Consider the following 14,037-nt stretch of genomic DNA (forward strand, 5'->3'; position numbering starts at 1 on the left):
TGGCTGATCACACTCTCCCATGACCCTATACCAGGTGGAGTTTGTTAAAGAATTAGGAAGGAGGGCTTTCCTAAGAGCCCCATCTTCCTTTCTGGCTCTGCTAAGGTCCCAGTGTTTTCTGAGAAGAGCAAGGATTATCAATCAGCTGTTCCAGTCCTGAACTATATCATGTCCTTCATCTGGAGTAGGGTTTCTAAAGTGAAAAGGAGCATGTTGATCTTACACTGAGAAGGTACCCAAGCACTGGCCCAGACTTTCATGCTCACACCCGGGCAGCAAGCAATGCTAGAGCACAGTTCATCCACATTTAACTCCTGTAGGCAATGTGCAAAAGTCAGGCCTGACTTTCCTGAGCTGCAAGGAAAGCAAAAGCCTTAAATCTGTGGAGTGTTTTGATCCCCAAGATCAGTACACCCACAAGCAAGGCAGGTGGCACAAAAACATAAATAACCCTGGGTGGTACAGTGTATGTTTCAGGCTGTGGCACTGACACCACCACATCTATTGCATCTGGTACTGGTGACTATACTGGGCAATAAACAGAGGCCCAAAGTTGACAGACTGCCATCTCCCTGACAGTCAGTTCTCTAATTTTGTACAGTGAATGAAAACTGCCAATCCTCAGGGCTGTAGGAAGTGGAGCTACTGAAGCTGCCTCCAATTTAGTCTGAGCTCAGCTACAGCATGTATGAAAGGCACAGAAAATAGATCATCATTCTTTGTGTGTCTATGATCCTCAACATTGTGTCCCTCTCTCTAACAGGTATAAGGAAAAGTGTTTTCTGTCTTGCAGGCCAGATTTTGGATACTGCTATAGCTTGAACACTTTTCTTGAAGAATGAATAGCCTGACTCTGCTAATGCTTTCATTGGTTGTTTTTTTGTTCCCCAGGGGCTCTGCCAGATAAAGGAGACTTGTTTCTGGACCCTGCCATGGATGAGGAAATTGAGAAATTGTAAGTGGAATTGCCTAAACTAGGAGGTAAAGCAACAGATTAAAGGTAGCATGCTAAAGAAGAGTGGAATAAAGTACTGTCCTATTCCTCTGCTTTACTACAAAACAGAGGAGCTAAAAGAACAATCTGAACAGTAAGAGCTTCTTTCTTTGTGGTGCCTCAGTGCAGTTAAAATCTTTACAAAAGTCTTCAGAAGCAGAGGGGAAGAGTGTGACTCAGAGGGATCTAGAGAAAGCAGCAATTTCTTACAAACAGGGAAATTTTGTTTGGATGGTGAAAAGCAGGAGTGTTGGAAGGAACGAGATCAGCCCAGAAGACATGTTTAAATAGAAGATTCACATAGTGAGTCTGGGAGGTACAATGTGTTCCCCCTCTAGACCATGAACATCTTTCCATCCCTATGCTAGTTTCAAGTCTCTCTCTCAGGTTCACTCCAAGAGTGCTGCAGTAGAAGTTTTTGCAACATGCTGCCTAGCATATTTCTTTTCTCTTTCAGGGTAGCACAGGTTTCAGGGCTTTCTGTCTCTGGTCCTGCCAGCTCCAGTGCAGACACAGCAAACATGCCCGTTCGTAACTCACCCAGGATTAACTCACCTTGGAAACCTCTACACCATCGTCGAAAAATGGATGCTGAGAGTGAAGGCTCCAATGAAGAGACAGACTCCTCTGAAAACTGAAGGTTGTGAGGGTGGGGACTATTCCCATCTAGGGCTTCTCCAGAACCCACTGGAGGAACAGCACCTCCTCCCAGAGCATCTGCTCTAACGGTGGGTTCTGTCTATGTCAGCAGTGTGTGTGTGGCTGTGCTAATCCCCAGTGCTGGGTTCACCCATCTTTTCCCAGAAACAACTTGCCTTTTTCTTAGCTCCAAATCCGTGCAGGAATAGCGCCTCTGCAGAAGCTATTTACAGCTACAGAGTTATGCTTCCCTCTGCTGGCAGGCAAGACAAGCCAGCAGCCACCAGCTCCGCCACCGCTTGGAAGCAGCCGGCTTCGCTCTCACCGGGGCGCTCCCTCCCACTTCCCGTTGAGCAGGTGCTGAAGCGGCGGGAGCGCTAGTGCAGCCCGCTTGCCAGTGATTTGTTGTGTAGCTCAGCTCAGATTTGGCCCAGATAACAGAGTGGTTAAATCGCCAGCAGCAGCTCTGTACTTGTGTTCCACTATTATTCCCAGTAAAGCTGCATCTGCATATGATCAAAGGTAAGGAAATTCCTGAAGTTCCTAAAAAAGGGAAGCTTAGATATTGCCATGCAACCTGTCTCTGCTTTGTGCTTTCTTCTCCATGTGTCCAAGACTTGCCAAAGCAAATACAGCAAATAAGCTAGACTGCAGCAAGTACTGCATGGTGCTGTCTGGCTTCACTGCTGTACTAAGTGCCCTTCTGTGAGGTCTCCCCAACCCTCCAACAGCATATTATGGTCATTTAGAAAAGTGAATGTCAGAAGATTTGGAAAAGAGGGATAGGGTTGTTAAATTCCTTGGCTACAGGTTGTAGGGCTTGCAAGCATATAGAGCACCTACTGGGGCTAGGTGAGCAGAAGCCCTAAGGGAAAAGGAAGCAGTCATCAAATGAGATCAAGCTGGGTTTTTTTGTAAATATTGGTATTGTTGGAGCAGGAGTGTAGCCCTTAAAACTACGAAAATAAGTAGCATCACATTGCATTAATGGCAACGAACTCAGCAATTTAAATCTCCACAGACCTGGACGCTTTGTCTAGCCCAGCTCCTCCACCCCAGCTTGCATACACTAGTTATTTCAGGGGGAACTTCAGTTTCTCATGCTTCTTTGGGAGCCTCCTTGCTCCTCCTGGTCATAAAGTGTTACAGCACAGGCCACCAGGAGCTGGTAACCCAAATCTTGTAATAGGGTGCCAGCAGGGTTATTTATTTCTTGTAAGTTAAATTATTTATTATCTGTGCATTCTCTCCCAGTTTGGTGAGTGGCTGTGACAGTCTGGCAATAAAGCACGCTGTGTCAGGCCTCTGCTGCTTCTGGGTTCTTGGGTCTTCTGGGCTGCCCCAGCCGCTCCTTGGGGGGTGGTACCTGGTGGGCAGGAGCAGTGCAGGGCCCGGCATCTTCCAGGAACCCCTCCCCTCGGCCGGTGAAGGCACCAGCCCCACCCCTGAGTGCCTGGACCGCCACCACCCTGCAGCCGCGGCAGCCACACCACGGCTCCCTGCAGCCCCAGGCTGCTGTGGGTATTGTGACATTGACACAACTGCGTCAGAGCAGAGACGAAGGAAGAGCAAGACCCGACCTTTTCCCCCCTCATGCCCCACCAAAGCGAAACAACAGCACAGAGCAGCTGAGTAGCTGCCGCAGCCCCTCAACTGGACAAGAGAGGTGAAACCCATGCAAGCCTCTTCCCAGTCGCAGGCAGAAGGCTCCAGAACAAACAGCCCCAGCCTCTCTTTTGCTAACAGTGTGCAACTAGCCCTTTCCCACCCTTCTTCTTACTACCTAGTCCTCACCACATTCCAAGGAAGAGAAAAGCACTCTTGTTAAAACCAGAGACTAAGCTGAACAGGACTAAAAGTCCTCACAGCTGCACCTCATGGTTAAGTCAGAGGCTCAGTACTTTAATCTGATCCAAACATGGGCAACAAAATAAACCAGGGATCCAGTGAATTTCTTTACTTCTTTACCTGGGCCATTTTTGCTGATGATGTAGTTAGAAGCTAAAAAAATAATCTTTGATTTGATTTTTTTTCTCCCGCATTCATATATGTTGGTTTAGAAGACAGTAAAAAGGACTAGATCACGGTAAAAGGCAAACCCTGCAAATACAGAGGACTCCACAGCACCATGGATTGGGAGCAGTGATCAGAACAAAAAACAGTCATGTCACATGATGTTCAGAAAAATAGCATTCCCCTTTTCTCTGTTACTTGGTGAGCTAAGGTATGGGCCAAAGAAGGACAGGAGCACTGATGAGGGCAGCCCAGGAGTTCCTGTCATATCTTTTACAGCAATGAGGTTAACCCTGTAAGAAGGTCTGTCTCCACTGGCTAGTAGATAGCAGTGGGTATGAGGGCACACTGAATTTTAATAGAGTGGAATCCAGAGATATTCAGAAAGCATCCTGGGCACAGCCATGTCCTGCCCCCCTCTGCTTACCTTCTCCCCTCCCCACCCAACCCAGACAAATAAGACAATCCTGTGGAGTTTACTCCAGGCAAAGGTGGCATCAGTGCCTCTCGCTGGCTTCCCCTTGCAGTCCCCCTGGGTCATCAATATGAACCATAACGATCCTAAGGAGGAAAAAGAGAGACACCTTGCTACAACACCTTTGTGCAAAATCCAGAGACACGTAACAAGAAATTGGGGGGGTTGGTATTTTAATGCAGTGTGAAGTTATCCGGAGAGGACACTGTACAAAGGTAGAAGGTAAAATGACCTTGACTTCTAAAATTCTGCCTGGAATTTGTGGGAGAAGATGTATCTGACATGACAAGGTGTCCTGTGCAGCAGGAGAGTAAGGCTGGCCAAGTGGAGTTCACTGGCCCCCTGCAATTGCTCAGCTATTGTACTGCAGTCAACAGCTACAAAAGACAGGGACTTGCCACATAATTTGGGAATATAGTGATAATTCCAATGGAAGCCAGGTTATGGTGAAAAGCTGTTATGTTCAGGGACTTTCTCAAGTTGCCATAATGTAAACTCACCTGAATGGAGTTCATCACCCCATTGGCCAGGACAGCCATCTTGCCAGCAACTGATTTCACTCCTTGCTTGAACTGTGCAATGTCAGCTGCAGGCAGGACATTTCCAATAGACACACCACCTAAAAGAACCAGGATGAGTTAGCCCAGAGTCCCTCAGCTCCAGAAAGCACCCTGACCCCCTCCAGTTTAGGTCTTCCAAAGCTGCCCCCTTTCTCAACCCAGTGCTAACAAACCTGAGTGCACATTGTCAGCCTCTCCAAACAGGTCTGCAGAGCTGATGGCACTGCTGCCTGAGAGCTGCTGCAGTCGGGATCTGGCTTCATACTGCAGCAGAAAACAAAACAAAAAAGTTATATAGGAAGGGCACAAAGCACGACCTGAGCAAACAGGAGGAGGTAAAGCCAGAGCTGTACCACTGTAAGCACTGCAGAATGCATCTACCTCAGCATCTGCCTCCCGCCCAAAAAACATATCTGAAGAGATGGCTTTAGCCCCAGCAAACTTCTGCCGAGCTTCATTGGATTCCACCATGGACGGCCTGTTCTCAATCTCCCGCCTACTGGTGGGTCTGAGGAAACAAGAGGAGATTAAGCTCACCAACGCAGTAAAAAACCAAGACTTCTGTCTCAGACCCCATCTAATCAAAGGAAAGAAGTTATCCTTAAGTGTTAGTTGAATTGGGGCTCTCCTCCCCCCATCTCAGGACAGTCAGCACACAATGACAACAAAGGCTGTATAAACTTAGAGACAAGAAAGGCAAAGAAGTGTCCAAGGCCCTTTCACTCAAGGCCCTTTTTCCTGGGCTCGTCTGTGCCTGTGCAAGTCATTTTCTGCAGCACAAGGCTCCTGCTACAGCAGCATCTATGCCACAGCTCTCACACTTACCCTCTGTCCCCTACACAAGGGCACAAGGTACACCAGCAGTGGCAAGCACTTTACCTCTCTGAAACCGGCCGAATGCTGGAAACAGTCACCTCTGGTTCCTCCTCTTTGTCCATACCCCATGAAGAGTCCGTTTCCCATCGTGAGCCAAATGCATCTTCGAATGAGAAGGGACTGTATTTGTACCTAGGTACCAAAAGTAGGTAATTTACACCAGACATAAAATGCAGGAATAAGCAAAATCTACACTTAAGCTAAGTCTTACTTGGGGGGTCCAGATGTGAAGCTTCCACCATCTTCCAACAGGTCCAATTGGGAGCGGGAAGATTTTGCTACCAGCGGTGTCTCTTGCTCAATAACTTGCATCTCAGACATCACCGAGTGTGAAACAGAACTAGCACAACAAACAGGCAGAGTCAGGGCTAATGGGTCTGACAGCATCCAGTCCCTACAACCAGTCTGCCTCAAAACTGAATCTGGTATTCACAGGCAGGGCAGGTGACACAAGTTTTGAGGGAGAGTTGGGGGATGTCAGTCCCCTTCATCACTTATCTATGCTCCTTCAGAAGTCTTGAGCTACCTTCTTAAAGGAAGGATTCTGCAGGGGGACACGTATCAAGCAGCTGGGTTCTAGTCTAGACACTGACAGGCCACACATATCTGTGGAACAGCTCAAATGAGAACTAGAACCTTTAAACTGAGTCCCTATTCCTTCTGGGGCCCGAAGCATTTTCAGTCAGAGAACAGCATATGAGCACTTTAACTCATCTCCTTATCTAATACAAGAGCAAACTACTGCCTTCAAGAAACTTCTCCAGAGCAGGGTGCTTCCAAGACACTGTCTATACTATGCCATCTACAGCCAAGTACCTTCTGGACACCAATCCCATGCCCAGCCTCTCTGCTTGTTCTCGTTTCTTCCCTTCAAGGTTCTGGAGTTTCTTCTCTTCCTTCTTCCGATCAAGCTGCAGCTCCTGATAAGCCAGTCGCATTGAGGTGACTCTGAGGGAAAGAGCCATGGTGGGTGCCAGCACATTACCCTCCCTCACTGCCCATGTTGTAGAAGAACAAGTGATTAAGTAACCCCAACCACCCTTCAGAACAGCCACTTTCACAACTCTGCCAAAAATCCTTGCACAAAAGCCATTGCTTGTTTTGCCATCTCCTCCACTGGCATTCAATTCTTCTTTGGCTAACCATGATTTCTTTACTGTAAGCATCACAATGTCTATCTTCTCGCCATCCCTGCAGCCAGAATGATCCATCCAGTTCAGCTTTTGGTTTTTCTAGTCATGTCCAAAGGTGAATGGAAAAATGCAATACAGAAGCATCTACTCCCTACACTCTTCCAGGAATGCTAACGTGAATAAAATACAGCAGTATAACTTGTGCCCTGCTGCAAGGGCCATAGTGGCATATAGCTACTGCTCTTCCTCTCATGCAGTATGTTCTGTAGTCACATTTGGTGGTCCTAGGGTGAACAGCATTAACCTCACACTACTTCTGCCTTAGGTGTGTAAGGTACTCATCCCAAACAGGGCACTTACATGGACTCCTCAGCTTGTTTCCTGGACTCCACTGCCTGCTGCTCCCTCAGCTGTTCAGCCACCTGGGCTTGCCGCTCAATCTCACTGAAGCTCTGGCTACTGACCTTCTGGGCTCCAAGACCTTTTTTTGCACCCAGCTTAAAAACAAGAACAAAATCCTGTGAATTCTTTATCCTAGATTGTTCATTGTAGAAGAAAACCTGAATCCTACTTCTTGCTGCACCAATGAGGCCTTCAGTCTCCCTAGGTAGTCACAACCTACAGACCCAAAAGAGTTTGCAACACAGTAAGGAAGAACATCAAAGAGTTAATCCATCAGTGGCCGACACTTAGAGATCAACCACATATGTTTCAGACCACAACCAGTAATGATAACTTTTTTTGCAATAATATACAGGCTGCTTAAGGTCTCCTTTCCCCAAAACAGATCTCTACAGCTTTGTTAAGCAGAAAGCAAGAATCAGGGAAAGGACAGCAGAAATACAAGACCTTCCCTCCATAAAAGAGTTCAGACATACCCCTTTCTTGGCAGCTCCTGGCTTCTTCTTTCCAATGAGGGAGGATTTAAGTTCTGCAAAAGGAGGGAAGCAGCAAATAAGCAGAAGGGAATTAATTTAATATGCCAAGATTAGACAGCAACCCACATGAACATCCACCACAGTCCAGCTGCAGTAGCGTCCAGGGCACACCATGCATCTTCACATCAAAAGCCTGGGCGGGTAATTTCACCCAGGCAAGAAAGATGCACATAGAAGCTCCACAGTTGAAGAATGGTAGCCTAAAGAAGCATGTCCATTTCTGGAGCAACTTATAATTGAATTAAGAACTGTGAATAACTTGTCTGAGTGTTATGCAGCAAGTATCAGGGTAGTTAGAGAAAGATGAGGTTTATCCCATACACAAATTCAAGAAAATGCAGCTTCAGAGGCATGTGAAGGTCAGAGCCTCATCAATGCCTTAGGGACAAAGCAGCAAGAACTCTGAAGTTGTGTTTACATGAAAGTATAAAAACAAATGGACCTAAAGTGCAGCAAGCTATAAAAGCAACAGGTCCCCCAACACCTTGCACTTGTCCCTCTTGAGGGCATGCCACACTTGTAAAACCAGACAGGGGCCAGCCAAGCAGCAGGTGTCTGGGGAAAAGTCTGAGAACAAAGCAGAGAGGGATTACCCAAAACATTTTTCAGCTTCCTATAGCTAAATCAAAAATATTTTACTGCCCTTTTTGGGCTTTTCTTTTGCGTGTGGGTGTGTCTCCTGACTTTCTACAGCCATGTGACTTTTGTTAGCCCATAAATTATTGAGACATTTTCTTTTATCTTTTCTAGTCATATGACAAGTCCTTTTGAAAAAGGGGATTCAAAACATTCACACTACCTGAAACTGTTTTCCACTCGCTGTTCCTAACACTTGATTTGAGGTTGTTTGGGTTTATGTTTGGAGATTCTTATATTTCAGGAAACATTTAACAGAAATGTTAATATGGTCTCTTTACAGATACAACATATCTGGTTTAGATCTCAGTACAACAATATAAGCTTTGTCTTGTTCTCTCCCTCTAAGCACAGGAAGCTAAAGTTAGAACTGAAGGCAGAATCTCAGGAGGGGCAAGCAGAGCTGTCACAAGCAGCCAGCGCAGGCCAGCTGTTAGCCAGTTACCTCCAGCAGGAGCGGCCCCTTGTGTTGACAGATACATGGACACGTCTGAGGAAGAGACGTAAAACATGGGGAATGAACAGGCACTTGAGGACACAGGCTTTCCACCCAGAATGGACCCACTGTGCGCTAGGAGCACACTCTCAGTAAGGGAAGAAGCTCCAGCTAGATGTTCTGTGTGCAGCCAGGACAGTAATGGCATGGGAGAATCAGATAGAAATCCCTATTATTCTGAAAGCTAAAAATTCATTTGCCTCCAAAGGATCTGTGGGGAAACAAACGAAAAAAAACCAGCCACGTGGCTCTGATCACCCAAGTTCTAGATATGCAAGTGCCAAGTTTTGTCCAAATCTCAAAACCAGGAAAACATGCTTTTGGGAAAGCAACAGCTTTGAACTCAATTATCCAAACAAGGAGGAAACCTCCAGAAAATTGTGACTTGGTTTTGGGTTTCAGGAACATCCTAAGTACTGGCTCAAAAGGGAGATAAGCTTGTTTAGACATTCTGGAAACTGGCTCATTGCTTCCAGCCTCACTGAGCTTACTACTGAGCAGTGAGTATAAAAGCAAGACTGATCCGAGAGTGAAGAGTCTTACCTAGAGGAGCCTTAGGGGATGTGCTCAACAAGTCAATAGATGGACCTTGGCTGGGATCTGTGGGCACAAAACCAGAAGAGAACACTCAGCAGATTGATTCTCAACCCTCATCTTTGGGGTATGTTCACACCTCCACTACATCTCTCCTAGCTCCTCTGCCCCCACAAATAAATCCAGTTACAGCTTGAAATATGCAATTTCCCAAGCAAAACAACTTTATGTCTCCACAGAGCAAATTATTCCTTCTGCAGTGTTCTTACCACACTACAAGAAAGTAAACACTCTGCAGGGAAATATACAAAGCTGTTTCAAATTACAGCTATGCCCCCAGGTTCTTGGTTTCCTTGTCCTTCACGCTAGAAATTTTTCTGTCCTATGACGTTTTCAGACCCACCAAATTCAAGGGGTAGAGAAAACTGTTTAGACAAAAAACATCTGAAAGCAGGAAAACGGGGCAGCTAATCCCCAAAACAGTTTTGTGTACATTTCAGGAAAAGCAAAGAACTGAGCCAAATTGAACAGTGTTTTTAGAAGTCTCCACTAATTTAACTAAACATCATAAGAGTGTGCAGAACTTCCACTCCTTCAAGGCTGAATCAAAGGATAAGTTCAGCCCTTCCAACAGTGGTACAGAACTGTATTCTCCTGGAAATGAAGGCAGGTTCTTGGAAAAATTATTCAGTAAAGAACTTGAAACTTCGCTACCTTCTGATGACTTTGCTGCTTTTTCCATCTCTGGAGAAGACTGTGCAGGATTCTGGCTGGCATCTGCCACATCCCAGGTACTGGAAGACTGCAAGGAGATATTAATTCCAGTTATTTCCGGAAGATGAATGAACCAAACAATCCTGAATTTACTAAGGTTTAGTGATCTGTATTTAATTTTAGGCCAAAGGAAACTTATTCCAAACTTCAGACTATGCCTTCCTTGAACATAACACATGGACAAGTCCACATTCCCTTAGTGGGGACAAAAATGAAAAAAATAAAAAGGAAGCTAAGCTGAATGTAAGGCCAGGAGGAATGACAGAATCATTTGAGAAGCTCACTAGTGTGAGGACTTCCCAGGTGAAAGAAAATTAGTTTAAATCTGGGAAAAGTGTGAATGAGTTTTTCTGGAAAAAATTAATCACCACTTCCACTCTCTCTATTTGCCATAGAGCCAATTCTTGCATTACCTGAGAAAGTCTGCCTGGCATGGTGCAGTTGCCCAAATCCAGTTTAGCAGGGTCTATGCACTGAAAAGTTTCTTCTAAACCAGAAGTTCAAAGTAATATCTAGTCCTTGCTTTAACTGTACAAAGAAACTAAGCATTAACACAGCACACAAAGCACCTTCCAGGGCATAGGTGGTAGCTTTGAGTTCTTGAAGCTAAAGATGGTCTCAAAAACAAAGGACATAGATATCACAGGGACTGTTCAGACCTGTGACTGTGTCCCAGGCAGATGATTGAATCTGACTTCCTCCACATTCCTACTGATTAATTATACAATTTAGAGTCCTTCTAAGCTAAGTGGGACTGCTCCTGGCTGAACAGCTGGCTATTGGAGAGCTATTAAGGCTGCCTGGTTTAGGCAGCTCTTCTCACCTGTGTGTGCTCCATGAAGAAATCAGCATCGCTCTTCTCAGGGGAGTGCCCAGGGGCTCCACTCAGTCCATCTATAAGCAACTAAAGAGAGGAGAAGGAAAAAAGAAGGCATCCTACAAGACTCAGCATCCAGCACCACCCATGTAGCACTCCAGAGCTCTGAGACTTACCTCAGTGCCATACTTGGCCATGGCAGCGCTTGCCAGCTGCCGGATCTTCTCCCTGTACATCTGGGCAGCCCGACTGTTATATTTAGCATTGGCATCTGTGGTGGTGCAGCCGTGCTGGCGGAAGAAAGCAGTCTGAAAAGAGAGGAATATTCAGTCTCCTGACTGCTAGATCATACTCAAGCAAGCACTAGACAAACTCAACAGAAAAAGAAAACTTCCCAGAGACAGAGGATGAAATGCTGAGAACACAGCATAAACCAACCATTCACTGATCAGCTTTCTACAAAAGTCTCACTCCGGGGGCCTATGAGAATCATCCGCCTTCTCTACCGAGATGATTCTGAGTCACAAAGCTGAGCACGAGCTTTCAAACTGAGCAGTGTTAGTAACTCCTATCATTTAAGAAGGCTACGCCTCTCATTTAAATGAGGTGCAAAAAAAGGGAGAGCTGCACATCAGAAAACAACACATGCAAAGGTCACAGTCTCACTTCCAAGCACACTTGACAAATTCCCCCATTCATTACACATTTCAGGTCAGACTGGGACCAAGAAAGCCACACAAAGGAAAAAAAAGAACAAAACAAGAAAGAGAGGATGTGGATTAGCAAGAGGGAAAGGAAGCAAAATGCCTACAGAGGCTCCTCACCGCGTTGGCATTGCTGCCCACTTGCATACACCTCAGCTGGAACCAGCTCCAGTTAGAATCCAACTCTGTGGACCTGTACAAGAACCAATAATTTCTATTAATAAAAACCAGGCAAAGCAAATGCAAAACCAAGCTCTGGCCTAAAATGGTGAGATATCTCACTACTATTCCAAAGTGTAGGAGGCAAAGGTGGAAAGAACATGTTGGGAATTTCTTTGCTCCTCTAAAAAATTAATTTCAGCTTTTGAAGCGAGGAAAAATACCAGCTTTTATCCAAATTTTGAGGCTCTCCCTTGTAATGCTTGTTTAGAGGGCAGAGCTTGAGCTAGGAAAGCACAGCCAAGAGCTTTCATTCTACATGTGATCTCACCACAACATGAGAGACTCAAATTCAGCCCGTCCCACAGGTTAGGCCAAACACGTGACAAAGCAACTGAGAATACATCCAAGTGAAGCTAAGCGACACAGAGTGTCTCATACCAGTTACTCAACTTCTCTCCTAACAAGTAAAGGTCACAGTTCTCTTAAAATGCTAATTTTCACAAGTACTGAAAACAAGAAGTAGGCTGAAAAGCCAACACCATCTTCCCCATTAGGCTGATACCAAAAAGATTGAACAATACTCCTCTTTTTGCCTTGCTCAGCATTACGAAAAATTATGTACACCACACTGCTGCCTTACTGGCAAGATTCACACACCACACTCTTGTCCCACTTCCTACAATGCCAAATCCAGACAGCGTTTCTGCAAAGTTAGCAAAAGCAACATGTCGACATTCCACCTGAGGCGCTTTGGAAACTCCATTTTGGAAGCGCTGAGTGGCCCAGACCCTGCTGCGAGCACGCCTCATCCACCCCGAGGTGACGGCTCGGCGGCACCGCTTCCCTCCCGCTCCCGAGGCGGGCCGGCTGCTGGCGGCAGGGCCGCGCTCCGCACGCACCTGATGAAGCTGAGGTGCACGCCCAGGGAGCGGTGCACGCCGGAGCAGTCGATGCACAGGAAGACCCCGTAGGTGATACTGGCCCAGCTCGGGTTCTTGGCGCCGCAGTCGAAGCACGACTAAAGCGAAGGCAGAGGGACAGCCGGGTTGAAGCGACGGCTCCGCCGCTCCGCCACGCCTGCCACAGCTCGGCGGCCCCGCCGCTCTGCCCAGGCGCTCCCCAAGGGCCCCTGCCCGGCCGCCCCAACAGCCGCCGCAGCGCGGCCCGGAGCCCACCGCGGCGCAGTCGGAGCGCAGGCCGCGGCCGCAGAGCGACAGCCCGGCACGGACTGTCCGGCGGACCCCGGCCGCTCCCCGCTACCTTGTTGGCCGGCGCTGCCCGAAGCCGCTTGAAGAGGGTCTGGATCTCCGTCTTGCTCGGCTCCGCCGCCATGATCTCTCCTTCCCAGACACCCCCGCGGGGACGGCAGCCGGCCGGGCCCAATCGGCGCCGCGGCCGCGGTAGAGTCGCGCAGGGCCGGCCCCCCCGCCGCTTCCGTGGGTGTGGAGGGCGAGCAGCGAGGCGGGTCCCTTTCCCTCCGGTGACGGGCTGTGGGGCAGCGTTAGCTCCGGGTCACCCCGCTGCTGCGCCGGCTGCCGGCCGGACGCCTCGTGGGGGTCACGGCGTGGCCCTGCGCACATCGGACGTTGCGCGGCCGGGCCCCCCAGAGCTCGGAGCGCTCCCCGCAGCCCCAGCGCTGCTGCGGAGCCCTGCCGGCCGTGCCCCGGGGCCGGCTGTGCTCTTGGGGCCGGCTGTGCCCCGGGGCCGGCTGTGCCCCAGGGAGCCGCTGCGGGCCGGACCGAGAGAAGGGGGCTTTGGAATAGCGACGGGCAGTGCCTGCCGTGGGCCATTGCTGCCGGGGAAAAAGCTCAGAGCAGCGTTTACAGGCATCACCTGCTCCAGCAGCCAGCCTCAGGGCACCCGGCCTGGTGCGCTGGCACAAACGAGCAGTGATTTGGAAATTATTTACAGAACCACAGAATGCCCTGGGTTGGAAGGCACCCACACAGAACATCGAGTCCAGCTCCTGGCCCTGCACAGCATATCCCTAAGCGTCACACCATGAGCCTGAGAACATTGTCATAACACTTGTGGAGCTCTGTCAAGCTGGTGCTGTGACCACTTCCCTGGGCAGCCTGTTCCAGTGCCCAAACACCCTCTGGGTGATGAACTCTTCTCTGATATCAAACCTAAATCTCCACTGACAACCCTAGGCCTGACACTGGTCATTCAAGAGAAGAGATCAGTACCTGCCCCTATGCTTCCCCTCCTGAGGGTATTGAAGACCATGATGAGGGATGAGGTCCCTTCAGTTTCCTCCAGGCTGAAAGACCAAGTGACTTCATC

The 14,037-nt window shown here is 48.1% G+C and overlaps 2 protein-coding genes across 4 annotated transcripts in view; one reads left to right on the top strand and one right to left on the bottom strand.

Annotated features, from left to right (window-relative positions):
* Window positions 1-2,937, top strand: part of CSTPP1 (centriolar satellite-associated tubulin polyglutamylase complex regulator 1) — a 79,305-nt gene extending 76,368 nt beyond the window's left edge. The window contains exons 8-9 of the mRNA XM_064424814.1: window positions 892-955; window positions 1,452-2,937. Coding sequence (XP_064280884.1) covers window positions 892-955; window positions 1,452-1,632 — 245 coding nt within the window. The 3' untranslated portion in view covers window positions 1,633-2,937. The remainder of the gene's footprint in view (window positions 1-891; window positions 956-1,451) is intronic.
* Window positions 2,938-3,508: 571 nt separating this feature from the next.
* On the bottom strand, window positions 3,509-13,567 carry ARFGAP2 (ADP ribosylation factor GTPase activating protein 2). Of its 3 annotated transcripts, XM_064424799.1 has the most exons (16): window positions 13,012-13,169; window positions 12,651-12,769; window positions 11,710-11,782; window positions 11,062-11,193; window positions 10,892-10,972; window positions 10,009-10,096; window positions 9,304-9,360; window positions 7,569-7,621; window positions 7,051-7,187; window positions 6,374-6,505; window positions 5,769-5,897; window positions 5,561-5,689; window positions 5,063-5,189; window positions 4,855-4,945; window positions 4,622-4,740; window positions 3,509-4,207 (listed from the first exon to the last, which is right to left on the bottom strand). In XM_064424799.1, exons 1-16 carry the CDS (start codon window positions 13,081-13,083, stop codon window positions 4,187-4,189), a joined length of 1,560 nt encoding a protein of 519 aa, XP_064280869.1. In that variant the 5' UTR covers window positions 13,084-13,169; the 3' UTR covers window positions 3,509-4,186. The 3 variants fall into 3 exon arrangements, with proteins under 3 accessions (XP_064280869.1, XP_064280868.1, XP_064280870.1); XM_064424798.1 differs by lacking the exon at window positions 12,651-12,769 and having other exon boundaries at window positions 13,012-13,567; XM_064424800.1 differs by lacking the exons at window positions 12,651-12,769; window positions 13,012-13,169 and adding an exon at window positions 12,492-12,529.
* Window positions 13,568-14,037: the final 470 nt, after the last annotated feature.

Source organism: Passer domesticus, chromosome 6, assembly GCF_036417665.1.
Source record: "Passer domesticus isolate bPasDom1 chromosome 6, bPasDom1.hap1, whole genome shotgun sequence".
NCBI classification, from domain to species: domain Eukaryota; kingdom Metazoa; phylum Chordata; class Aves; order Passeriformes; family Passeridae; genus Passer; species Passer domesticus.